The 25942-nt window shown below is 46.2% G+C and overlaps 1 protein-coding gene across 10 annotated transcripts in view; it reads right to left on the reverse strand.

Annotated features, from left to right (window-relative positions):
• Window positions 1–25942, reverse strand: part of AFAP1 (actin filament associated protein 1) — a 131187-nt gene that overhangs the window by 104554 nt on the left and 691 nt on the right. For 7 of the 10 annotated variants that reach the window (XM_072946712.1, XM_072946697.1, XM_006213024.4 and 4 more), the window contains exon 1: window positions 6783–6835. The exons of 2 other annotated variants lie outside the window; for them this stretch is intronic. In XM_072946712.1, coding sequence (XP_072802813.1) covers window positions 6783–6810 — 28 coding nt within the window. In that variant the 5' untranslated portion in view covers window positions 6811–6835. Of the gene's footprint in view, window positions 1–6782; window positions 6836–19070; window positions 19179–25942 lie in introns of those variants that run through there. One more of the 10 variants, XM_072946670.1, reaches the window with a different exon arrangement.

Here is a 25942-nt window from a genome sequence, read left to right on the forward strand (position 1 = left end):
GTAATCACTTTTAATGGAGTATAATCTGTAACAATACTGAACCACTATGCTGTACACCTGAAACTAATATTGGACATCAACTCTACTTCAGTATAAAAACAAATGTACAGAGTACTTTCACACATATTACCTCATTGACTCTTGTGAAAAAAAAAAAACCTTTCGAGGAAAGCATAACAGAGAAGGGAGGTCATCCAGTGACCCTGTGTGACTTGTCCAAATTCAGCGCGCTGGGCGGTGGGGAGAGAACAGAGCCTCCAGCTGCGTGTCCTGGTTAACACAGTCCTTCCTCCCTGTACTGTCTGCGTGCCCACCGGGCCCCTCAGAGCTGAAAGAACTGCCAGCATAGAGACGTGAAACTGCGCCAGGAAACGACCAAGACGCAGGCGCGTGCCCTGTTTTCCAGGGATGACACGTCCCTCTCCCTTCGGCCACGAAGGCAGAAACCAGACCCTGTTCCCAGAGTCGAAAGCAATGTGTTTGGTCCCTGGCAGGTCATCTTTCAGGCTGAATGAGCAGGAGATCATCCCATAAAATTATGGTTAGACTTCTCAAAACAGAAGTGTGACTTTTATAGAAAAATCTATTCTACTTGGGAGAAAGGTCCAGTAAAGCCACAAAAGGATAACGCAGTCAGTCATACAGTGACAAATTCAGTTCATCTGTCCCAAAGTGAAACCCCAGCGCCCTCAGGGCACACAGCTGCTTTTCTGAGCTGAAATTAAACCCAAACTGAAGAAAAGGTCAACTTTTCTAAAAAGATTTCTTTTGCAAATGTCTTAAGCACAAATTCCTTTTACTCTCTTGTCATTTTCCAGACTTAACACCTCTGCCGGCCTTTCCTTCACCTCGGCAGCGAGCACCGACTGCGTGCCGGCTACGACGCAGACACCAAGTAGCGCTGTGGACAACAAAGAGGACATATGGCCTGGCCACACCCTGGAGGAGCTCACACTGGGGAAGGGAAGATTCTACACCATGGTTTCAAGACAGTATGCTAACTGCTCTGACTGGCTCCAGCCTGGGCCCTCACTGGCTTAAATTAAAAAGAAAAGCACCTAGCACACAGCGTAGCCTATTTCTAGAAGGCGACTGATGCTCCGGTCAGTCCCAGCCAGGGTGTGGAGGTTAGCACAACGCGGACTCCCCCAGGGGAGAGCTCATTCAGCAGGTTAATATAAACACAGCGTGGAGGTGGAGGTGGAGGAAGCCCCGACACAAGGCCAGTCTGCGGCCTTCAGTAGCGACCATGCAGCGGGGAGGAAGGAGACAGAGAACAGGAAATCTAAAGGCCCCGCAATGAGCCAAAGCCTCCCGGGACCTCCTCCCCAGATGGGGAAGGCAGTCACAGACGACTCACTGACCTGTGCCATTACAGGGTACAGAGCGCTGGTGTGACAGCAAGGAATAAACAGGGTCACCAAGGCCCAAGACTCTATTCCCAACTCTGCTGCTAACTCAGTCTGTGACCTTGGTCAAGGCTCCTCACTTCTGTGAGCCACACAAAATCATCAGAAAACAGAAGACATGAAAACTGGCCTGCTTTCTTCACAGAACTGCTGAGGGGGTAAAATGACACCATGGGTTTAAAATTTCGTGTGGACTCTGAAGTAAAAGGCAAATGTAAGAAACCATTATTACTGCTAATAACAACTGTGCAAAATCAAGTCATGGCCAGCGCCCCTTCCTCCTGCTTCTCCCAACCAAAGGTGATCCGCGGTGCGGCCGGTCTGCGGGCGACCCAAGGGCCCGGGGCTCGGGGTACCTTGAGCAGCTCTAGACAGGGACCCCATCACTCCCTCCAAGCGGCAGTGAGCTCTCCCAGAGAACCGCACGGGCACGCGAGGCCACGTTTCAGCTTCTCAGAGGGCCCAAGGCCACCCAAATCTACACCGGAGCTCCGCAGGGAAGGGGTGTACACACTCCGCTGTGTGCTCAGTTACAACACATGTGGACGTCGAATGATGATACTCCATTGCCTGCGCTTAAGCCGGAGAAATCACGCCGAGGTGGAATCGCGAAGACCGCACCCAGAGGAGAGAATCGGCGAATTCTGCTTCAGTGCGCTCGGGAGAGCCTGCAGGACTCAGCTCTCTGCCTCCCTCCAGCTGACTCCGCCGACGCCCGGACCCCAGTCGCTTCTACTTATACCAAGGGAACTTAATACAAGTGCGGACCCTCACAGCTCAGCACAGCCCACCTACTGACGCTTCTCCTCGAGCTCACTAACGGTGACCTTTACCCAAAATTAGGCTGCAAAGTCCCAGTAAATGCAGGTAAATGAGTCCCCAGTTGCCATGCTCTTCTCCACTCCTGAGGAAGGTGGGCTGAAAGGATGAGTCTCAGAGTCAGAACTCAAAGAGGCTTTCAAAAAGATTGCCTTAGCAGTTTGGGGTCTTTTATGGTTCCATATGAATTTTGGAATTGTTTGTTCTAGTTCTGTGAAAAATGTTGTGAGTACTTTGACAGGGGTTGTTGCACTGGATCTGTGGATTGCTTTGGGTAGTATGGCCATTTTGATAACGTTGATTCTTTCAATTCAAGAGCACAAAATACCTTTCCATTTTATTGCATCATCTTCAGTTTCCTTCATCATGTTTTACAGTTTTCAGAGTACAGCTAACCTCCTCGGTTAAGTTTATTTCTAGGTATTTTGTTCTTCTCAATACAATGGAAATATTTATGCCCATTATAAAATTCTGGTTTTTGAAGTGGGGAAAAAAAGTGAATGAAGGGTTACAAATGGCAAAATATCTTTCTTTCTTACGGGTGAGTTGTATTCCATTACATATATATGTATGCTGCATCTTCTTTATCCATTCATCTGTTGATGTGCACTTAGGGTGCTTCCATATCTTGACAATTATAAATTATGTTGCTGTTAATAGTAGGGCATTTTATCTTTTTTAATTCTTATTTTGTGGTTGGCTTTATTCTTTTGATAACTATGTAAGTTTAAAAAGCGGAAGCTCTCAATGTTCTTAGGAACAATGAAAAGTACATATATGTAAGTTTTTAAAAATTTGTGCAGTATATTGTGTATATGGATTTATATGCAATACATTGTATATATGCAGTCAAACTGTAACAATTCTACTTAATAAAACTGAAGAATGAAAAAAAAAAGGCCTTCAACATCAGAGCGCCCCCCTTCCTTGCACAGCTGAGTGGTCCGATGCCCAGACGGGAAGCAAGGAGCCGGTTAGTGATGCTGCCACAACCAAGACCTGCTCACCTGAGCCCTGGCCCACAGCTCCGCAGCAAGACAAGCCTGCGTCTTTCCTCCTAATGAAGGAAAGAAAAACGAGGTGCAGGCAAAAGCCTTTCACGCCATACTAAAGCCACAGGGAGTCAACTCAGCACCTACTTAATGGCAGGTGCACCCTATAAAAATATATGAGCTCAAGTATGTAACGAGTGACGTCAGTGGTGTTAGGACTTGTTACCCGTGTTCACAAAACACAAACCCTGCTCTATCTGAGCACACCTGGTGTACCCATTTGTCATATTCCTTCCCATGTTATATTCCAGCCGTGTGTCCATCCACCCGACCAGACCGCCCATTCATGAGTGCAGCAGGGGTCAGACATCATCTTTTTGTCCCCAGTGCCCAGCCCAGAAGATACTCAGTAAATGATTACTGAACTAAGTTAGCTACTAAAACATTTTCAACTTGCATTAACAGAACTGATTTACTGAGCTGGGTTGACGCAGATCTCATACCACGCAGCTGAAATCTTGCCAATGTACCCTGCGTTCTGCTGGATTAACATCCGCTAAATATTTAGTGATCAGCTAATATGTGATGGACAACGCTAAGTGCGGAGGACGCAGCAGTGACAAGAACCACAATAGCCCTCGTGCTAATAGAACTTAGGGGTCTAAGAGGAACAGATGAAAACAATATTAGATAGATGGGAGAGCTAAGAAGAAAAAGCACAGGAAGCACCTACCCTTGCCTGAAGTAAATCTAAGCGCTTCCTACAGCATAACATCGTATCCCCCAAGGCTACTAAATGAAGCCACAGTAAAAGGATTCCCTCGGTGCCAGAACTCACCGCAGGAGTGTTCAGGAAGAAACCAAAGAAACAAACAGAGCCCCAGGACTGTTCATCACACAGATTAAAATCAGCTTTCAGGAGCCAAGTTCCAATTGTGAAATCCCTTGGCTGCACTCATTGGAAACAAGGTGTTCAAGAGGTCAATATTTAAGTGGTGATTTAACCCTACTAGTTAAAACTAAAGAAATCCTTGGGCTAAGGATGAAGTATCCGGGACAACTTGATTGGCTTTGACTGTATATATTAAAAAGCTATGACGACAGCTTTTTACGGCGTAGTAACAGCAACTTCACTGAGCACTGACTGACTACGTGCGGGCGCAGGCGCTGAGCTGCGCACTCGGTATACGTGTTTGCACTTAAACCTCAAAGCCGTCCTGTGAGACGATGACACTTGTCCCATTTTATAGGTGAAGTGAGGTTTAGACAAGCTTAAAAACTTTCCCCCAATAGCACAGCTCGCCAGTAAAACCCAGGCAGACTGACCCCACAGCCCTTCCTCAAAGAGGTAACATTTACCAGCTGTTGGGCCCGGAGCTGGAACAAACCAGAGGGAAACAAATACCTACACAGCACTTCACACCCAGATGGTCCCAGGCCCACCACACCGGACTTACGGTAGCTCTCCGCGTGACTCGGTGTCAGGTTACTATTCCATGACGAACAAAGGAGAACAGGTAGACACTGGAATAAACTGGATGACTGGTAAACATACTTGTGGTAAATAATAGCAGGATGTGGCATTTTTGTAATTTCCACGTCTACTTGCACAATGTTCTTTAGGCACCCCATAGCACCCAACACTGTTCTGGGCCAGTGAAAGCAGAAGACACTTGTATAACCTGGGACTGCACTCACCTTGGACAGCGGTTCTCAGCCTTCACCGACTACCATCATCCCCTGGGGCTCTTGTCAAACTTAAGAGATGCCCAGGCTCTGCTGCTGGGGACTGTATTTCAGTGGTGTGGAGCGAGCCCCCAGCTGCAGCTAGGGTGCAGGCCACAGCCCCAACACACACACTTCCGCCTGGGGCAACAACGCGCAGGGACATTCTAAGCACTAGGAATGGACGTCGAGTAAGACAAGTCAGGCTCAAGCCCCTGAAGTGTTCACAGTTCTCTCCGCTCTTAGGATAAAGGAACCAATGCCAGAGATTTACTCCAGTCCAAACCAAATAAACTCCCAGGTGAAAAAATACTCTTGCATAAGTTGACATTCAAAACAACTTCCTTTACGTTTCCTGTCAGTAGCCAGGGATTAACTGAGCTATGGGAACCCTGCATGAAAGACAAATGCCGGGCTGGGCCATCCGCCATACTGAAAGTGCACCCTCCCCTGGAAAGGTGAACAGCACATTGTAGACTTACTGTTTTGTCAAGGATAGAAACAGAAAAGCAGCAAAACACAGACAGCTGAGCTGCTGGGAGTCAAGGGACTAAGGACTCCAGTCCTGGCCCCGGGGCCAGTTAGCAACGTCACCTTAGGTAAGTCCATTCTCCTCTCTGATCACACAGGCCAACAGTCAACTGAGAAGGTCACGTATACAAAGACAGGTGTTACTCCAAGCTCCAGAGTCAACAGGGATAAAAGGGAATTTCTGCCACTGACCTGTAAAACAGCTGAAGGACCTTTTCCCATTCTGAAGAAATCAAAAGTGAAGGCAGAGAAGCCAGCCTCCATGCTACTCAGAGCTGGGACAGCAGAACACGCGCTCTGATTCCCGACCCAGCAGTGAGGGAGCGGGATCAAAAGGAGGGCCGCAGATTGACTGATTGATTGACTCATTCATTCTGCAAATATCTGAAGCGCACAGGCTCCTCACTGCCCCAGTTCAAGCCATTTCCTTCAGGTCCCCTAAACTGCCGCCCGCATTGTTACACTGTCTTCTCCAACCGCAGGGAAACTCTCTGCTGCAGATCACTGTTACAGACGAAACTCAGTGCGCCCTAAAGAGGGCAAGAGATGTTTTGGAGAGAACCCACCCTGTGCCCCTCCGAGTCTCTCTTCAGCAAGCAGTGCCAGGCCGGGCAGCGGAGAGTGGACGCCCTCCCCTCACTTTCGCAGCCCCCTGGCTGACCCAGCATTCCCCAGAAGGCCGTCAAGTCCTGGCAGCTCTGTCCCATGGGCTGTTTTGAGGCCACAAAAGCCATAAATGTGCTGGACTAACAGTCCATCTGCTTCTGACAGATCTTTTCCTTTTTATGCTGGTCACTTCTGGAGCAGATGGGTTAAGAAAGGCTTTGGCAAGTTCCCAGGAAGCCCTCCCCCCTGCCCCTGTCCCGTGGGCTGAGGACTGGCTGGCTCGGCAGCAGCGAGCTCCCTGCGCATTCCCGGCCCTGAAGCACTGAGCGAGGCCACCAAATATAGGCAGGAAAGAGCCGCCTCCTTTCAGGCCACGGGTGGGGGAGGGGTGTCCCCTGGGGCGCCTCTAAGTCGGCAGTAAAACAGACTGTGAGCTGTCCTGGGCCTCCCCGGTGTCAAAGGAGGCACACGCAGGCACCCACTGCTGTCACCAGGCAGAGCCACAGACGTGCTTTAAAGAGTTTCATACAATTACTCCAGAAATGCTATTTACACGACGTCACCCCTCACGTGTAGGCAACGCTTGACATTGCAAAGTATTTCCGCCACGAATCTCATCTGCTCTGCCCAGCGACCCTGTGTGCCCTGTAGAGTATGTCTCGTTACACCCCTTTCTTTAGAGGATGAAACCAAAACTCACAGAAATTAAGTAACTCTCTCAGCAACATCCAGCTAGTATTCGAGCCAGAACAAGAGGCCTCTTGATTCTAGAACCAAGGCTGTTGCCGACATTCCACGGGCCCCTCCAGGAATTCTTGCCTGTTCTTAGAAACGAGCAGGTTTGTCTCCCTCGAGTCCTCAGGATGCAGAAGGACACGGGATAGCGCTTCTAACAAAAAGCATGCACTTGTCTGAGACAGGCCGATAGAGTTCATTTGTGTTTTGGAAAGATCATTCTAGTGGTGATGTGGAAATGAAGTGCAGAAAGTATTCTACGACGAGGAAGAGAAAGAATGAAATGCTTGACAGTTCAAATGCATCAGGATGCGGTGCTAGCCCAGGGCCGTTAACAGTGAGGCTGGAGACAGAAAAAAAATGCATTCGAAAGAAATGGTACAGTGAGGCCCAATTCGACGCACAGACGTGAAAGAAAGGTTATAAGAATGGTGGAGGTTTCTTGGCTGAAAGACTGATGAATAAGGACGCTGTTAACTAAGTAAGGGGCAGGAGGAGAGGGTTTGGAAGAAAGACGTGGATATGTCGGATTTGAGGTGCAGGAGCAACTCAAGGTGGGAACACACTTAATCCTTTTTGATTTCCAAAGTCTAGCACAGACGCTTAATAGACATTTGTGGAAGAGAGAAGGTGACAGAAGGAAAGTAAATAAACAGGGTGGATGCAACCATTAGAGAGCTAGTCTCAAGACACTGGAGGCTGGGACAGAAACTGGGTAATCATCAATAGGCGAAGTTCACTGACTCCTTTTTCTAGCCAACAACTATCTGAGTGCCTGCATGTGCCGGACGCTACTGCAGACCCGGCAGAGCCCTGCTATAAACAACTGGGGCTCAGAACTGAACAAAGGAGGCCAGTACTAACCAAACAACCAGTCAGTGCATCGCAACAGAAAGAAGTGCAGTGAGAGAACAGTAGTCAGTAGTCGTGGGAAAGCTCATTCACCTTTTCTGCTTTTTAATGTGCACCAGTCTGTGTTCAGATACCACTGTCAAGGTAAAGTGCCTTCAACCCTTCAGAGTATCCTTAGAATCATTCAGAATCATTTTATCAAAACAAAAATTCTGATCCCATAGGTGGGGGCATGATAATTTGCATCTGTCACTGACTCCCAGGTGATAAGAGATGCGCTGGCCAGAGGACCACACCTGGGGAGGACGGGGAGGTGGGCAATGGGGCTGGCCCGAGACAGGGTTTTAGGAAGGGTCTTAATGCCAAAGGGCCAGTTACCCCAGCCGCCAACTCAGTATTTGACTTTGATCAAGTCATCTAACTTCTCTGAGTTTTGGTTTCCTGGCATCAAAATGAGGACAATCACTGTGACCATAGTCTTCAGAAGGAAAGCAAATTAAACATGTGGTGAAGGAAATACTACATTTTTTAAATTTATGGTAATTTCTGAAGGATGGGGTTGGAGTGTTTTTTTAAAGCCTTTATATGTGTACTTTTCTGCATTGCTTGATTTCTTTATAACATGCACATAAAATTTTAGAAGAACCTTAATGATTTTCAAAAAGCCAAGAGTCCTTATTTAAATTCTCTAGAAGAGATTTCCAGTGGATAATGAAATCAATTGAATGCTTGGCAACCAGAATGTTTTTAATAATTAAACTTATTTTGAAATAATTGTAGATTTACATGCAGTTATAAGAAATAAGAAGAAATCCCATATATTCTTTACCCAGTTTCTCCCAGTGGTCACATCTTGCAAAACCACAGTACAGTTGCACACCAGGATACTGGCACCCATAATGCAGTCAAAATACAGAACATTTTCATCACCACAAGGATTCCTCATGTTGCTCTTTTACAGTCACTCTCACTCCCCTCCCACCTCCTTCCCACTCCTTAACTCCTGCCCACCAATCTGTTCATCATTTCTGTAATTCTGTCATTTCAAGAATGTCATATAAATGGAATCATACACTCTGTAAACTTTGGGAATTGGCTCTTTTTGTTGTTGTTGTTCAGAATAATCCTCTGGAGATTCACTCAGGTGGTTGCATGGATTAATGTACTCCTTTTTATTGCTGAGTAATATTCCATGGGATGGCTGTGCCATGTCCTTCAGGGACAAACCCACTCACCTCCTGAAGGACATCGGAGTTGTCTCCAGCTTTTGGCTGTTATGAACAGAGCTGCCAAGAACATTTATGTCCAGGTTTTTGTGTGAGCAGAAATCTCTGTTTCTTTGGGATCCGTCAGCCCCGGAGCGTGACCACTGAGCCTTACGGTAGCCACCTGTTTAGTTTGTTTGTCTGTTTGTTTGTTGGGTTTTGTTTGTCTTTTTAAGTAACTGCCAAACTGTTTCCCAGGGTGGCTATGTCATTCTGTATCCCCACCCGCCCCGTATGAGGGATCTAGTCTCTCTAAATCCACACCGGCATTAGGTGGTGTCGGTATTTTTTATTTTAGCCATTCTAGTAGGTGTGTAGTGTGAGCCTGCGGTCTTCATCTGCAGTTCCCTGACAGCTAATGATGGTGAACATCTTTCCATGTGCTTATTTCTCATCTGTACACCTGCTTGGATGAAATGTCTCTTCACGTCTTTTACTCGTTTTCTAATTGAATTGCTTGCTTATTTGACTGCTGAATTTTAAGAGTTTTTAAAAATATATTCTAAATACCAGTCCTTTGTCATATATGCAGTTTGTAAATATTGTCTCCTGGTCTGGACCTTGTCTTCTCGTCCTCTTAACACAGCCTTTTTTTTTTTCCAGCAAGGTGACAAACATGTTTGTTTATTCATTTACTTATTTTTATTGAAGTATAGCTAAATTAAGTATTATATTAACTTAAGGTGTGCAGCATAGCAATTCACTGTTTGTACAGATTAGACTCCTTTTAAGGTGTCATGAAATACTGGCTGTGTTCCCTGCGCCACACAGCACGTCCCTGTAGCTTATTTCTTTCACACAGAGTAGTCTGTGCCCGAATCCCCAGCCCGTCTGGCCCCTCCCCCTTCCCTCTTCCCAGCGGTAATCAATAGTCTTTAGCAGAGCAAGGGTTTTCAATTTTGATGAAATCTAATTTATTAGTTTTTCCCCTCATGGACTGTGCTTTCAGTGTCGAGTCCAAGTAAGAATTATTTGCCTAGCCCTAAACTTCAAAGATTTTCTATGTTTTTTCCCCAGAGTATTATAGTTTTACATTTTACATTTAAGTCTGTGCTCCATTTTGAGTTAATTTTTGTATAAGGTGTGAGGTTTAGGTCAAAGTTCATTTTTTTTGCCTTTAATTTTTTAACGAAATTAAAAATATGCTAGTGCCTCATCTATGTTAGAGGCAAGTCTTTCTTTGTAAGGCTTTAATTCCAGTTACATAATGAACAATGTAAAATGTCCAATTTGAAAGTTTGAAAAGTATGACTCTAAGTATTCTTCCATATTCTGATTTCTACCTATGATATCAGATACTGTTGACAGAAGTAGCACAAGCAAAGCCTGAACAACAGCTAAAATTGTGTAATAATGAAAACAATTAGCATGTGTCTATTAATTAGGGTTTTATTTCCCATTAATTGTGGGGGGAAAGGGCATCACTATAAAGCCCTGGGACTGGATAATAACCATCTGTATCCAAAGCCAGTCTGCAGTGTTATTTCCCTCTGCCGTAAAACGCAAGGCTGAAATCTGAACTTGCAAATACTTCACACGTATGGAAGGCAGGAAAGTTTAGTTCAAGTAAACGTCTAAGGTCCATAACAAAGATGCAAAAAGGCCGGCTACGTCACGGCCATCCCAGCCCAAGTGTGAGTCTTGGCCTCCCGGAGGTACAAGCCCATTTTGGAATCAGACCATCTGTCTGACTCAGACCATCTGGGCTGGGTTCTACTTTGCCACTTCCCAGCTGTGTGACTTTGGGAGGGTTCCTCAAGCACTTTGAGCTAAACACCCTCCTCATTAATTGGGGATAAGCACCATCTATGTCAGTTGGTTCACTGCGAGGTTTGAAAGCCACTTCTCGATGCCTGGCCCCTCACTAAGAGTAGCTGTTAACATCACTGAAGGCAAGTGAAAACTTTCTCACTTTCCCAGGCTCAATCTGCTCACAATTAGCAATGAACAGCAAATGAAGGAAACCAAAATATTTGCTCAGTTTTCAATAAGAAATGTTTAAAAAAAAGAAAAAGTGGGGGAGTGTATAGCTCAGTGGTAGACTGTGTGCTTAGCATGCACAAGGTCCTGGGTTCAATACCAAGTACCTCCATTAGCCAAATAAATAAATAAATAGACTTAATTACCTCCCCCTCCAAAAAAGAAAAAAGAAGAAAAAAAAAAAAACAAGAGAGGAGGAGAATCATGAGAAGGGGCAGAGGAAGGCCGGGGTTCTAAAGCCTCACGAATGCCAGGACACCCACCAAAGATCCTGTTCACCTGGACAGTCGTCAGAGACTGCCACACGGGGAGGGGTACTTCCTCACAGCCGACTTCCTCTATTCAAAACCCGGTCTCCCAAGGTGTTCAGAAATCCCGACACCTTGAAACGGGCGGTGTGCTTTAGATAGGAGAGCTACAATTTCCTTAAAGAAACCACAGCACAAAAAGTGACCCACAGAGGAGGTACCGACTGCTATAAATACTTGGTGGCAAAAGCTGATGCCATGCCTTTTGTACAGGAGACACCCAAATAAAACCTGCCAAAATAGCGGAGAGAGCCTACAGCAGAAAGCCAGCGCCACTGCCACCGCAGACCACTGTGTATGAGTCTGTCGCCATCCCGTCACAGGAACATCATAACCCAGTGACGGATGACCCAGAGCACCAGTCCCCTGACTCTGTGCCATTTCCTTCCACATTTCCTAAAGCTTTCTGGTGGCACTTACACATCACAGGTATCAACCAGCAAACTGCCAGGCCTTGCTCTAACGCCTGCAGCCCCCCAGCCAAACCCAGAGACAAGTGACAAATTTTCTTCCAAGTGGGAAAGAGCAGGGAAGTCTGATCCGGCACAACCAGCATCAAATCCACTTACTGCAGGCAAATCACTCTAGTCCCTGGGTGACTCCCCTCCCCTAGGAGTCGGGGGTGAGAGCACGCCAGCTGGAGAGGCACGAACCTTCGAGGCCATGACTCAGACACTTTAAAATAATGGTCTCTCAGTCTCAGGCAAGCCAGAATCAAAACTAAAATCAAATACCTCTGAACACTGTATGTACCAGTACAGGAGCTAGGGCCAGACTGCGGCAAACACGGATGTCGCCATGACTGTCCAGAGACCCCGTCTGAGCCCTCTGCTCCCCAGCAGGGCCCTCCCTCCCTGCGCTAGTGGAGCCCCAAGCCTGTGAACTGTCTCCCCCTTACCCCGTCTCAAACACGCCTTCAGGAAAAGCTTCTGGGACAGCACCCAACACACAGGATGCAGTCGATAAATATCTCCTGAAATGAGTGAATGTAAATTAATTTAGCAAGAATATTTTTTTAAATTGAAGCATAGCTGTGCTAGTGTTAGGTGTACAGCAAAGTGATTCAACCATACATACACTTATACATATATTCCTTTTCATATTCTTATAGGCTGTTACACGATACAGAACATAGTTCCCTGTGCTACACAGCAGGTTCTTGTTGTTTCTCTATTTTATACACAGTAGTGTATATACGTTAATCCCAAACCCCTGGAAGATGAATGTAGAATTTCCACACCTTAAGAATAAAGAGGGCTATCTGGAATTTGTTGGAAAGGCTATTTCACACAGTGTTATTTGATTCCTACATCATAAATAAATAAGTGTGCATTTCTCTACACACAATATGATAAATATTGATAAAATGTGAGTTATATTATTCAGCTTATATATATGGGAAATTTGACAATATCAAAATAACCATGTACAATTTGTTTGGACTAAATTTATAATTTGGTATTCAATAGTCCATATGTGAGGGTCACCCTTCTCTGGATGACAGCAAAACCCAGTGACTTGAGAAGCAGATTTGATGCTGCCACTATAACAGATGAAGGAAAGATAATTTAATTAACAAGAGAGAAAACATCATTGCTAAACTGTACTTGTACCCCAAAAAAATCTTCTAAGACAATTAACTGAACACAAAAGACCTCCACAAACTAAAAAGTTACTAACAAAGTTCCCTTTCTTGTCCCAAGAAAATTGTAACCCTTAAAGACAAATGGCCTGAACTGCTCCCTTAGAATATATCTCTACATCAAAAGGGCTGGAACATCAAAAGACAATTTAAATGTTTTGAGAGTAAAGAGCAGAAAAATCTACATTATCTTCACTGCCTTTTCAGGACTGTCCTAGACTCTCAGTAAAAAATTCTCTAAATCTGAAAATTCTCTCCCCCTCACCAAAAAAGGCTTACAATCCAGGAAAGGGACTAAATAGAATATATGTTTTATTTAGATACAATATATTATGCACATGATATATAATTATTATTCTATTTCAACACTATATACATTATATATATGGTTTTATACTGGCTCGCCTCCAAAGAAAACAAATTGACATTAGAAGCCTAAGGCCAGCTCACAGGCTAACCTTCTCCTATGAGTCCCACCTAATCTCGCTGAGCTTCAGTTTCCTCGTCTTGAGCACAGGATCAAGCCCAACAGCCCACAGTCACTCTGATATTTCAGTATGAAAAACCTCTTCCAGGAGGCATGACATCTAAAAAGTTCCTAACATATCTAATTTGGTATTTAATATTTTTACCAACTAAAGAAGGATGATGATAATATACAAACGGACAACGGCCAGACCATATGAAGGCAGAGCGCTGACCCGCAGCCCGCAGCCGCGCCCAGGGGGCCGGCCTGCTGTGAGCCAGGCTCGCACGAGGTCAGGCTCCTATCTCCAGCAGCACCCCAGGAGCCGGACAGCAACCCCTGTGACAATCGGCCAGGACCCGATCAGTAACGGACGACATCCCTAATCGTCCTGCTTCCAACTCAGACCCCAGAAGGCCCAACCTGCCCCTGACCAGTCACCTGGGTTGCCCGCTTTTCTGGTAGCCAGGTCCCCTGAGGCCCCCAGCCCCCATCAGGCACCCTGAGCCCCCTCTTCTCCCCTGGGAAGCTCTCTGCTCCTCCGCCTGCCTCTGTGTCTCTGCCAAGCGCAGTGACGGTGGCCAACTCCCTTGCTACAAGCCAGCTCTGAATAGTTTTGCCTTTTTCATGTGGCTGGTCTTCGTCTAGTTCCACAAAGAAAAGTCTCAAGCCAGGGGCTTCCCTCCAGATGGCAAGTCCATAATTTAGAAGCCCAATGTGGCAGATTCCAAGTCTGGAGAGACCTCATATCCCCCAGGCCCTCTTTCCACAAAACCTGACTTGAGCGCTTAGCCACTCCCCCACCGTGCAGGGAAGGAACCAAGCGTTAAGGGAACATTGAGGGTTTTGAGGTCAAAGACCTGAGTTCATCAAGCATTTCATTTTTCCACTTAAAATTACGTGACCTTGAGCAACGTTCTTAACATCTCTAAGCCTCTATCTTCATCTTGAATAAAAACATTTACTTCTAAGATTGCATAAAATGGGACACTATACATAAGGTAGCTGACAAGCACTGGGTGTTCAGCAGGTGTGAGCACCCTCCTCCGGGCACACCTCATCCCCCAGGGAGAAACACGAGGCACTGCAGGAGACGGCTGGGGATCCCCACACCCAGTGCCTTGCACTCCCTCGAGAACAGACGCAGTGGTACCCAGAGTGCTGCCCATGGACAAGGTTCGTTTCCATTTTTTCTTAGGTGTGGCGTGCTTCTAACTCACATCATACGATCCATAATAAGGAAGTGAATTTTCTACACTAGCTGAGACTTCTGTTTTTAGCAGACTTGGATGTGCTTTCTTAACTCATTCTTTTTTAATTTTTTTTTGACGTATAGTTGATTTACAATGTTAGTTTCAGGTGTACAGCAAAGTGATTCAGTCATACATCTACATACCTATTTTTTTTTAGATTCTTTTCCATTATATGTTAATACAAGAAACAGTGTAGTTCCCTGTGCTATACAGTAGGTCCTTGTTATAAGCAGAAAAAGGAACCTATGTGTCAAATTAAAGTTTTGTTTAAAAAAAAAAAAAACTGGCTCTGAGACATTGGGCTGGCAAGCGGGACAAATACCTGCCCCGCCCCGCTGGGCCCGAAGTTGCCTTTATTGGCCTCCAGGGGGAGAACGTTCCATGTACCACCTACCCAAGGACAGGGACCAGTACCCTGGTCGTTTGGTGTTTCATTCCTGCAGTCACGGTCACCCATGTGGGTAAAGCTCTCCCTTCTTCCTTTTCTACCCAAGTGGCCAAGGTCATGAGGCTGCTCCAGTCATTTTCCCTCAGAGGACTAAGCCCAGCTGTCTTGGCCTTTTCCCTGGTGGCACGCTCGCAGAAGGTAAATGACAAGCCCACGATTCACACTGTTAGTAACTGAGTGGCAGAGCCAGAACGCCAGCCCAAGTCCCGTGGGGTGGGTGTTGCTGCCAGCACACCTAGCTGCCCCCCTGAGGCTCAAAAGAACAGCTCTCGGTCCCCAGTACTTCAGAGGCCATGCCTCCCACTGCGGTACAAAGGATGGGCCAGTCTTGGGAAGGAAGCAGGTGGGAATCAGGAAAAACCCCTCTGTTCTGGGAGGTTATCTCACTCACGGCACAAGCTAGACGCCGTGTGCCGTGTCCCTCCAGGTGAAATGTCTCTCATTCCCAGGAGTCTCCAGAGCACCGGCATGCTGACACTCCCCTGTGCCAGGCCTGCCGGGTGCCCAGCCAGCGGGGAGACACAGGCTTCTCTCTGGTGGGCCAGGCTGCTCCCACCTGCTGAACATTGAAAACTAAACCCCAGCCTCATAGAAATCCACGGCACAGAGGTGACTACTTTCTCTGTGATAACTTACTTTGCGCTGCACTAAGGAACAGAATTCAGGGAGAGCCATCTGAGTGAGCCTGGGCGGCTGGCATCTCTAGAGAGCAGGAGGACCCTTGGTTCCTCATTCCGCCATGGAAACCCCACTGCCCCTGTGCGGTCCCCCCAGAACCACCTCCTAGGTGGTGCCTCCCACTGCCTCCCTCTGAAATCCCAGCACTGTGTTCCTGCCTCTCTGACAGCATCTATCACAGCCTCAACGTCAGTTCCACACACATCCACCTGTCACTGCACATGGCTGCAGGGTCGTCTGGCTGGGGCTCGGCACACAAGCAGGCCCTCGCGAACTACGGGATGAGGACGGCCAGGAGCGCCCTGCAGGCTGCAGTCGGGGGTGGCCAGCCCTGTCCACAGCTGTGCCCTGCCTGAGACGCTCCATTATGACAGTTCTTGGGCACACCAGCCACCTTGGTGTCGAACACCAGACAGTCCCAATCAAGGGGCCTTGCCGCACGCTAGTCAAAAGCACGACTGTGGAGTTGGCACTGGAATTCCACCTACTATGGGAGCTTCAGCAAGTTCCTCCCTGTCTCTTCATCTCATTGTGTTTATTGCGGTGTAATTGACAAATAACATTGTGCTATTAGCTTCAGGCTTACAACATAATGATTTGATGTAAGTGTGCATTGTGACATGATCGCCACAGCAAGTCAAATTAACAAATTAACGGGCATCACCACACACAGTTAACGATTTTTTTTCTTATGGTGAGAACTTTCAAGGTCTACTTTCTTAGCAACTTTTAAATGTACAGTATTGTTGGCTCAAGTCTCCACACGTCTCCGTCTCATTGTGCCAACTGCAAAATGAGGGCATTACCTACCCCGCGGAGTTGCTGAGAGAAAGACATACGATGTGAAGTGATTTTGCACGGTGCCTGGGACACAGGGAGCACCTGGCAGACAGTGCCCGTGGTGATGGTGGCGGTGATGCACTAAAGATTTCAGTTTTACATTAATATTGTCTTCTTTTTGACCCATTTAGTCTCCTTTATCACGAAGACACAGCACGCCTGAGCTTCCTAGAGGGTCCTACAGACAATGTCTGTCCCCTCAAAATTCGTATGTTGAAACCCACTCCTAATGTGACTATTAGTGGGAGGTGATAAGGTCATGAGGGTCTTTTTTAAGGGAACTAATTAATCCACTACAGCAAGAAGATGCTGTCTGTGGCCCCAGAAGGGGGTCCACGTCAGACACCACATCAGCCAGCGCCTTGATCTTGGACTTCTAGGCTCCAGACTTGTAAGAAATAAATGTCTGCTGTTTATAAGAGCCCCAGTCTATGGTGCTGTTACGGCAACCTGAACAAACTAAGACAGATGATCACAGTTCAAGCACAGGAAAACTCAAAGAATTAAACCACCTGGAGAAAAATCTCATGTAACTTAGGACCTCCCAATACACAAATCTGTATTACTGGGAAGAGGGGATTTCAAAAGAAAACATCGTGCCACATGTCATCAAGAGGCCATTCTGACCGTCACAGTTAATGCAACTCAGAATCCCATGCTGGAAATGTTTTAGAAATTCCTTCACAGGTTTGTCTACTGAAAAAATGCACAGCCTAGAAGTTAAGAGTTACGTTTTATTTGGCACTTTCTGAGGACATCAAGGCTGGGAGGAGGCAGTCTCTCAGACAGTTCTGAGGGACTCTAAAGAGGTAAGGCAGTTTTTGCAACAACGTTTATTGTTAATTAAAGAAAACCAGATATCTCAGGTTAAGGAATTTAGCACTCTTCTGTGTATGGGAAGGTGCAAAAGTCTGGGCTCATTGGAATCGTTCCTTTGATGTGCGCCTTAGCTGTCCAGGGCCGGTGTCCTGTTCTCTCCCATCCCGATTCCCTCAGGCGGCACCGCTGTGGGGGCGGCAGAGGCGGGTGGCCTGCCTGTCCGCGTCCTGAGTGCCCTGAGCTTACTGTCGGGGGTGGCGGGTAGCGGCTGATGACTTGATGGTGCAGCATCTTTTATTTACTGGCAGCATATTTTTCATCCACAGGTTTCAAAAGTCATTCAAAACATACGGCTCCACAACAGTGTTCAGATGTATTATTCTTTCTCTTTGGATACGTCACAAATCCCCGCATCGCCTGCCCCCTAGGAGTCCCAGTGTCCTCCTCCCAAGACGCTGTTTCTATAAACTCCTTCTGACAGAAAGTTTCAGACTAGATGACAGCCCCCAAACCTAGCTCCACCTACCATGGCTAAAAATACCCCTAGTTTGTCACAGCACTATCTAGTATCCAGAGCAAGACTCCATCATTCTCACTACTTCTTTTTCCCTTTTCTTAATAAATTGACAATTAAAAGTCAGCCCCAGAATGGAGCCTTCTCCATGTTACTGCCCCGGAGACACTGCAGACCACAGGCCATGGGCTCGGTCAGCCAGCTGTACCCTGGGTCAGATACAAGGAAACCAAGATTTCCAATCTCTGAACTCACTGACGGCCGGTCGTCACTGAACACTGAATGGGCAATCCTAAGTATACAAACTAGAGGACAAATTTAGCTACAACGTGGGCATGGATGGAAAAGAAATGTTTTAAACAGAGGTGTCTGAGGACATATAAAAGCTATGTTCTAATACCTCCAGGGACTGAAAGTTAATTATTTTTTTTTCATATTTTTTCCATAATGGGTTGAACGGAAGCTGTTCTTTCAGACTACAGTAGTGTCATGAAACTATTTCCAAATACTTCTGGCTTTATGAGATAACCAAGCTGAAAAGCCATGAAAAAATAAACCTTTCCTCCAGGATGCAGAGTGTAATAAAACCTCTTGAAACAAGGAAAGATGGTACCATAAAAAAATATTTTCAGGGACTATAAAGGAGTTCTTGAGATTAAAATAATTACAACAACATAAAATTCAAAGAAGATTGTGGAGAAGAAGTTGGAGAAATCTTGCAAAACAGAAAACAAAAAGACAAAGAAATGGGAAAATAGAAGAAAACATTTAAGGTAACTCATGATCAGAACAGAAGACAGGAGTCTACAGGTGGAAGAGGCCACCAGGTACCCACACAATGAATAAAACAAGACACACATCATGGCACTGCCGCCATTAACTCTCCAAATACCAGGAATGACAAGAAAAGCCTAAAAAAACTACACAGAGGAAAACACAGGTCACATGCAAAGGAATGGCTTTGGACACATCAACTGTCACGTTGGCAGTTGGAAGTCCACTGAGCAACACCTTCAAAATTCTACAGGAAGGTGATTCTAATCCTGAATTATACACTCAAATGATCAATTAAATGTGAGAGTAAAATATTCCAACATTGTACAAGATCTTAAAAAAAATTTCTTAGAAAGCTACTGGTGAACATGCTTGACCAAAGCAAGAGAAAATCTTAAAAAGGAGGCATCTTACCAAGAGGTGAAAGGCATTCTCAGGGTGACAGGATACCTCGCGCAGCAGGTCTAGGAAGCAACCAATTTATAGAAAAGCAGGCCGCTGAGAGGTTCAGGCAGAATCATCCTAAGAAAAGGACAAATGGATGATTCCCCGTTGTGTGTCAGTGTGGGGAGAGGAGACTTACACTGCGGGGGCCAGGAAGACGAACAAATGACAGATACAGAAAACAAAGCAAAACAAAGCAGGACAACGAGCAACTCCAGGAAGAAGAAAGAAAACCTACACAAGGAGGGAAATGTGGTCACCACAGACTACACACTTCAGCTGTGCGTAATATTTCCATAATCATAATACATCCTGCTGAATATTTAATCAAAGCCTTAACATAATTACACTGAGACGATGGGGAGAAAGAAGTGGGCGGTGGGCGGGAGGGCTAAGTGACCTAAGATCGCCTTCTTTCCTAGTAGGATGCCGCACACAAAATACGGAAGAAAGAGCTAAAGTGTTGAAAGGGGAGACCTCTAGGGAGCAGGAATCAGGGTGGAGAAGGGTGGGGGCGGTGACCACTGTTTTTCTGTTCTAAGCCCTGTAGAACTTTGGACTCTTAAAACTATGTGCCTGTATAACTTTGTTAAAAATGGGCTATTTCATTTTTAAACAAAATCTGATACTTGACCAGCAAGGATATCATCTTAAGCAGTGTGTTCCAAAGTTTTTTTGGAAACCAATCCCTTTGAAAAAGAAGGGAAAGCTATAAATCCTCTCCCTTATAAACACACACACTGGCACAGACACTCAACATTTTTGCACAGGATGTCAGGCAGTTGGTAAATTCCTGAAGGCCAGGTTAACAAGTCTTAGGGTTACAGGTTCTGCTTTCTTGCAGAAGGACACAAAACCCTGGTTGAAAGACTAGTAAAAACACCTATATGACCGAATGAGGTCATGCCTGGTCTTAAGTGCTGGGTGACCATCACCTGTTTTTTCTTGACCGCAAGGTACATCTCATTTCTGTCAGCAAAGGTACTAATCTTGTTTACTGGGCTTTGCTTCAGCCTTGAAACAGATTCTCTAAAACTCTGGAATGTGAATCCCCGTTGGGTTGACTCAGCTGTTTCCATTCAAGAACCGGACATGGCCTTACGCACTCTTCACCCCGTGAGCAGAGAGCCCTTCACGTCCCAAATCCCTCACGTGGGCGTTTTTTCTAATAGGGGAATTACTCTAATGACTTCTTGTCAAAACTTTTATAATCAGAGTGGCCCATTTAAATACTCCAAAACACAAAATTCACGCTGCTTCTGCCTGACCTGTCCCCGCTGCCTATGAACCTCACCATCAGCTCAACAGCCAGTCAGAAGACCCGTCTTGTCATTTAACAGGGATCTTAATGGCCCCGCCAATTTGCTTAAAATTTTGGTGCCTTTTATTTATTTGTGAGCTGAGGGTAGCAATAACAACGTCAGCGGGTGTTGTTACAAATGGACTGGGTAACTGAGGGAGGCGGAGTAACGGCTCCCAAAGACGTCCGTGTGCTGACCCTGTCCGTGTGCTGGGACTGCGTCACATTACCCAACAAAAGGAACTGCTACAGGCCGCAGACAGGGGGCTTGGACCAGAGGGTTATCCTGGGTAGCTAGATGGGCCCAACCTAACCGCATGAGCGCTTACAAGCAGAGAACTTCCTCCAGGTAGAAGAGAGATAGGGCAGAAGAGACAGCCAGAGAGCTGGAGCGGGACTTGACGGTCCTTGCTGATTCTGGGACCAGAAAGACGCCTCCCAGAGCCGGGTCCAAAGCTGACAGCCAGCAAGGAAACAGGGGCCTCAGCCCGACAACTACCAGCGACTGCATTCGGTGGACCATCTACACGAACTTGAGAGCAGTTCTCCCCCAGGTTCTCCAGTAAGGAGCAGACGCCTTGTTTTCTGCCCAATGAGCCCTGAGTCAGACTTCTAACCTACAGAACTGTAAGATAATAAATGTGCGCTGGTTTAAGCCACTCAGTTTGTGGCAATTTGTTACTGCAGCCGTAGGAAACTTCTACAGAGACACCTGCGAAAATACCGCGGTGTCCGTCGCTTTGCCGCACATTCCACAAGTCGGCTGACATCCTTAAATCAAAAGACAGAGACGGCCAAACTCCATCCAACACGACAGATTACAGACTTGTTCTGATCGATCTGGGGAGATCTGGGGAAATTATAAATTACTCAGAATATCTACAAACTCTAGGCCTCAGGTAATTCACTGCCCTTTCCTCTAACTCATAAACCTTTCAATACCTGTCTGGCCTGATAAACTCTAAGTACCATGTAGGAGAATAAATGCTGGCTCATGTGCACCAACCTGGCTCCCAAACTCTCCTACGTACCAACGGCAGCACCTCGTGCGCCTGCCTCTCCTGCGCTGTGAACCCCCGGCTCTTCTCCAAGGAGACAGACACATCCCAGGTAAGCTATGTGAGTGTCTGCCACACTGTATGACAGTGTGACTTACTATCTGGGTACAAAGTATAAACTCTTTGTGGACCAGTGCCTGCATTTTGTTAGCCTTTGTATTCATTCCTCCCCCACCAATGCCTGGGAGAGCAGAGGTGCTCACTCAGTAGTTGGTGGAGAGGAAGAAAAGGCAAGAAGGAGAGAAAGAGAAAAGCCGACCTGCCTGGCGGTTGGGAGACACTGCAGTTTCCCAGGTGGCTCGGGGAGAGAAGGCCCCAATGACACCTGCTGCTTACTCCGCGGCCGCGGGCTGGCACCTCACCTGTGAGCAGACCGGAGCTTTGCAGATCCTGACCTCCCACCGCTACCGCCTTCCCCCGCCTCCAGAGCAGTCACTTAGGGACTGAAATGTCCAGAGACTGTGTTTCACTAAAGGAAGGGTCACAGGAATCTACATATTAAAGAGACTGTCAAAGATACATTAAGCACATTCAATAGTCCTATTTATTTACAAAAGATTAAGGGAACTGAAACTTGAATTTGATGTTCCCCAAAATGCTAAAATATCAAACACTGGCCAGTTAAAGATAGAAAACAATCTTAAATGAAGCTGCCTAACACACTTGAAGGATTATCTGTATATACAACAGATAGACAGAATTTTTAAAAACCCAGATTCATTCCATTCTCAATGAAGCATTTTTTTAAATCCTTGGCAACATATTTTACAACTTACAAAATTCCGTTACATTCATGATTTCATTTTATCCTCAAAACAATCTCTTGACCCAGGCAGCGTAGGCACTACCAACAATTAACTCCATTTTACAAATGAGGAAACTGAAGTTCAGCACAGTACTTGGACTTGACAAAAGCCTCACCAGGGCCAAGTTTCTAATCCAAGTTTCCTGTGCAAAAAACCGGAGTAAGTTATCTTTAATATATTATTCATATTACATCCTGTCAACACCCAACACGGTTTTGATGTAGCCTGCAATAATAGACACGTATGTGATAAGATCTTTAAAATGGAAAAGAAGGAAGAAAAAACCTTTTGGTAGGTGATGTGGGACAGTTTGGGGAGGGGGTTAACACCAAAGACTTAGATTTATAGTCTAAGAAAAATTTATCTCTGAACTTCCAGTTCCAGGCAAATAATGCTTAAACAAAATGATTCATAGACTTTCATAATTTAAAAAGAAGGGGACACACCATGAATTCTTTGAGGCAGGGTGAATTCAGCTCCCTGCTCAGGCCCCCAGGGAAGAGCTGCTTCCCCCTCACCCTTTAGTAAGAACAAGAGGGACAACACGCAAATGTAGAACTCATACCCCGCCCTCGCCATCCCCTCCCCATCCCCAGGAGCTCTCCAGCTTGCAGAACAAGCGTTAACTAGTTTTCAGTGAAAACATTAAGACAATCTAAGAAAACCGCGAAAAAAAATCCATTTGAGTTTTTGAAGACTCCTCCCCTTAAATAAGATCCCTAACAAAAACAAACAAACAAACAAAAAATACATGGAGTATGCAACAAAGCATTTTTTAAAATTAATTAAAGACTGCAAATCAAAATAAAGACAAAAACCCAATTTAATGTGAAAATTGTAATTCGGTGGCATCACTACTTGACCAAACAGCTTTCATCTATTTTTAATCTCTGTAATCATCCAAAGAATAGCAGAGAAAACTGTGTATCCTCTCTACAGACATGTTTAAAAAAAAAAACACCAAGCACACCAAATTCCCATCCTGCCAAACAGATAGATTGGAAGGGAGCTTTTAATATTTTTAAGGATGAATTACTAATTCCTTAGAATTGGAGCTTCCTTGTAGGTCATTTAACATATGATGCAATTTTTTGCAAGTAATAATTTAAATTTATTTTATTTTTTCCCCCCAGAGAAGGAAGGATTTATTACTTGCAGCAAGTAAGGAGGACACATGCTTTCCCAAAGCAGTGTCTCTGCAAGTCATAATTTTAAACTATGCTTTAAACTATTATACAAAGCCATGTACATCTACTCAAGGCACTTGCCAAATTCACTTATTTCAGATTCTCCAAGTGAAAATCTCTGATAGAGAGTGAGGCATACAAAAGCCCGCAGTTGGCTGATTTCATATGATACTCAAAAGATCAGCAAAACGCTCCTGACAAGAGTTCTGCACCCAACAACTTCATTAAGGAAACTATCAAACCAATTTGATAGGGTGCAGATGTTGCATGTAAAGTAATTATGAAGAATACAGAAGACAATATCAAAAAGCTGCCTAAGCTTCCATCCTAGACAGTGGTCCTTAACTCTGAGCAAAGTATATACCCATGCAACTACACTTTTTGAAAAGAAAAAAAAAGAAAAAGAACTTCCACTTTAGAATCGACATTTTCAAAGATCTCCATTATTTATACCACTGCCATAAGAGAACTTTACTCTGCTATATTTGGTTGAAAGAATTAAAGGTTTAGGGCTGACAAGTTTCTTTCCTAGTTTAAAACCCTCAAAGGTGAGAAAACTGAAGCCCAGTGGTTTTTCAAGAACAAAGAGCAACTTAATTCCAGAGCCAGAATTAGATCAAATAAATTTTAATCAAGTACTCTACACCATGCAACAAACACGAGGAAGTAATAGCGAATTTTAATCTAAAAACCCTCAGAGGAGATGAAGAATTGCAGATTGTAAATCCCATGAAAGACCTGAATCCCTGGTAGAGAAAAGGACCCCTCATTTAGATACACCTCTTCCAGCTCTGGGAACAAACCGTGCCCACCTCTAGCAGGGCATCTACCACGCAGCACTAAAGCCAGCCACTCTGGCCTTGAAGACCCCAGTTTTCAGAGCGGAGGGCGAAAGGACTTCAGGGAAGGCTTCAGGGTGAAGGTGCCACATAAACTTAAACTGTAAGGATAAGTGAACGAAGCTGGAAGGACTGGAAGTGGACGTGAGGGCAGAGAAGGCAGAGTGAAGGGCCTGCGTCCTAAGCGTGGACTTTATAGCAGCAACAGCTGCAGACATTACCACGTTTCCATCTGGTATTTTTGTTATTCATACCCAGTCTTGTCCACAAAAAATTTCAATCTGGGTACCAGAGCTACTTGTGCCTATAGCTCAGTTGTCTGTCTTGGACCAAAACATTCTTAAAAGGGAAAGACTGACTTTGTTAGACTTTGCATTCTCCAGGGAAAAGAGGCATCCCTGGAATATAATAGAGATGCGTTTTATGAGTTTGATGAAAGGATAAGTGAATAACCCCACTGTATTTAAACAGTTGTAGGCTACAGAGCCCACAGGGTAGCATTAGATTTTGCCATCAGGCTGAAATCCAAGTTTCCCCATCCTCAACCTCGCCCTGGCTATCCCTTCCGTAAACCTGACCTCTAACTGTAACAGCCTTGGCCTCATTCCGTGGGTGTGGATTCCCCTCCTTCAAACGCACTTTCCAGCCCGCCAAATTCTTGGGAAAGTTTCTTCCACTCTCCAGGCGCTGAGAGCTACAAAGTTAAATCTGGCTTTCCAGACTTTTTTTTCTTCCCAGTCCTAACGGAAGAAATCAAGAAGCGCTGGGCAGAGGGGCCAGGCTCCCTCCAATCAGAGCCGGCTCCTGCCGGCCAAGCCTAGCGCCGGGAGCAGGAAACGCCACGGCCCGACCCTCGGTCCCCAGACGCGGTGACAGCCCCGCGCTCCCCGGGGACCAGGCCGGGAAGAGGGGCAGGTTCCCGGGGAAGTGCAGCCTCTTCTGCTCATATGGCAAATAAAATAAATGAAAGAGCGGATCAGCGGTCCAACGCAGGCCAACTACGCCCCCACGCACAGCCCGCCACACCCCGACGGGCGCCAAGACCCGTACATGGACGCCCCTCAGGACAAGGAACCCGCAACACACACACACAGACGGGGGGTGGAAATGTAGGGAGCCTACCTCCAGGACTGATCAGAGGCTGATCACACCCCGATAAGCCGCGGGGGGAGGGGACAGGGCAGAGCCCCCCAACTCTCAGGGTGTCCAGGGCACGGCGCTCCAAGCTGAGCCACGTTCGATGACACACAAACTCTCAGTGAACCAGTCATGGGGGTGGGGGGCGAAAAGGAGCCCCCCACTTCCAGGGTGACCAAGATCCTTAAGATCAAGGGTCCACGCAGTCACCCTCTATTAGACACAGCGAACAGTCACATCAAAGGGGAAAGACGGGGGAACAGAGAAGGTCTCCGGGATGTCCGGGATCCCCACGTGCGAGGGCCCACGCAGAGCTACCTTCCGTAACACACAGTGAACCAGCCACTCCACGGAGTGGGCGGGGACTGAGACAGTGCCCCCCACCCTCGGGGTGTCTAGGACCCCTGTGCGGGGATTCACGCGCGGATCCACGCAGAGGCGCAGCAGGCGCGCAGCCCCCCAAGTGCCACCCGGAGGCCGAGACAATGCCCGGGCGCCCGGGCGCGCGACGGCCC

The sequence above is a fragment of the Vicugna pacos genome, chromosome 2 (assembly GCF_048564905.1).
Source record: "Vicugna pacos chromosome 2, VicPac4, whole genome shotgun sequence".
NCBI lineage: Eukaryota > Metazoa > Chordata > Mammalia > Artiodactyla > Camelidae > Vicugna > Vicugna pacos.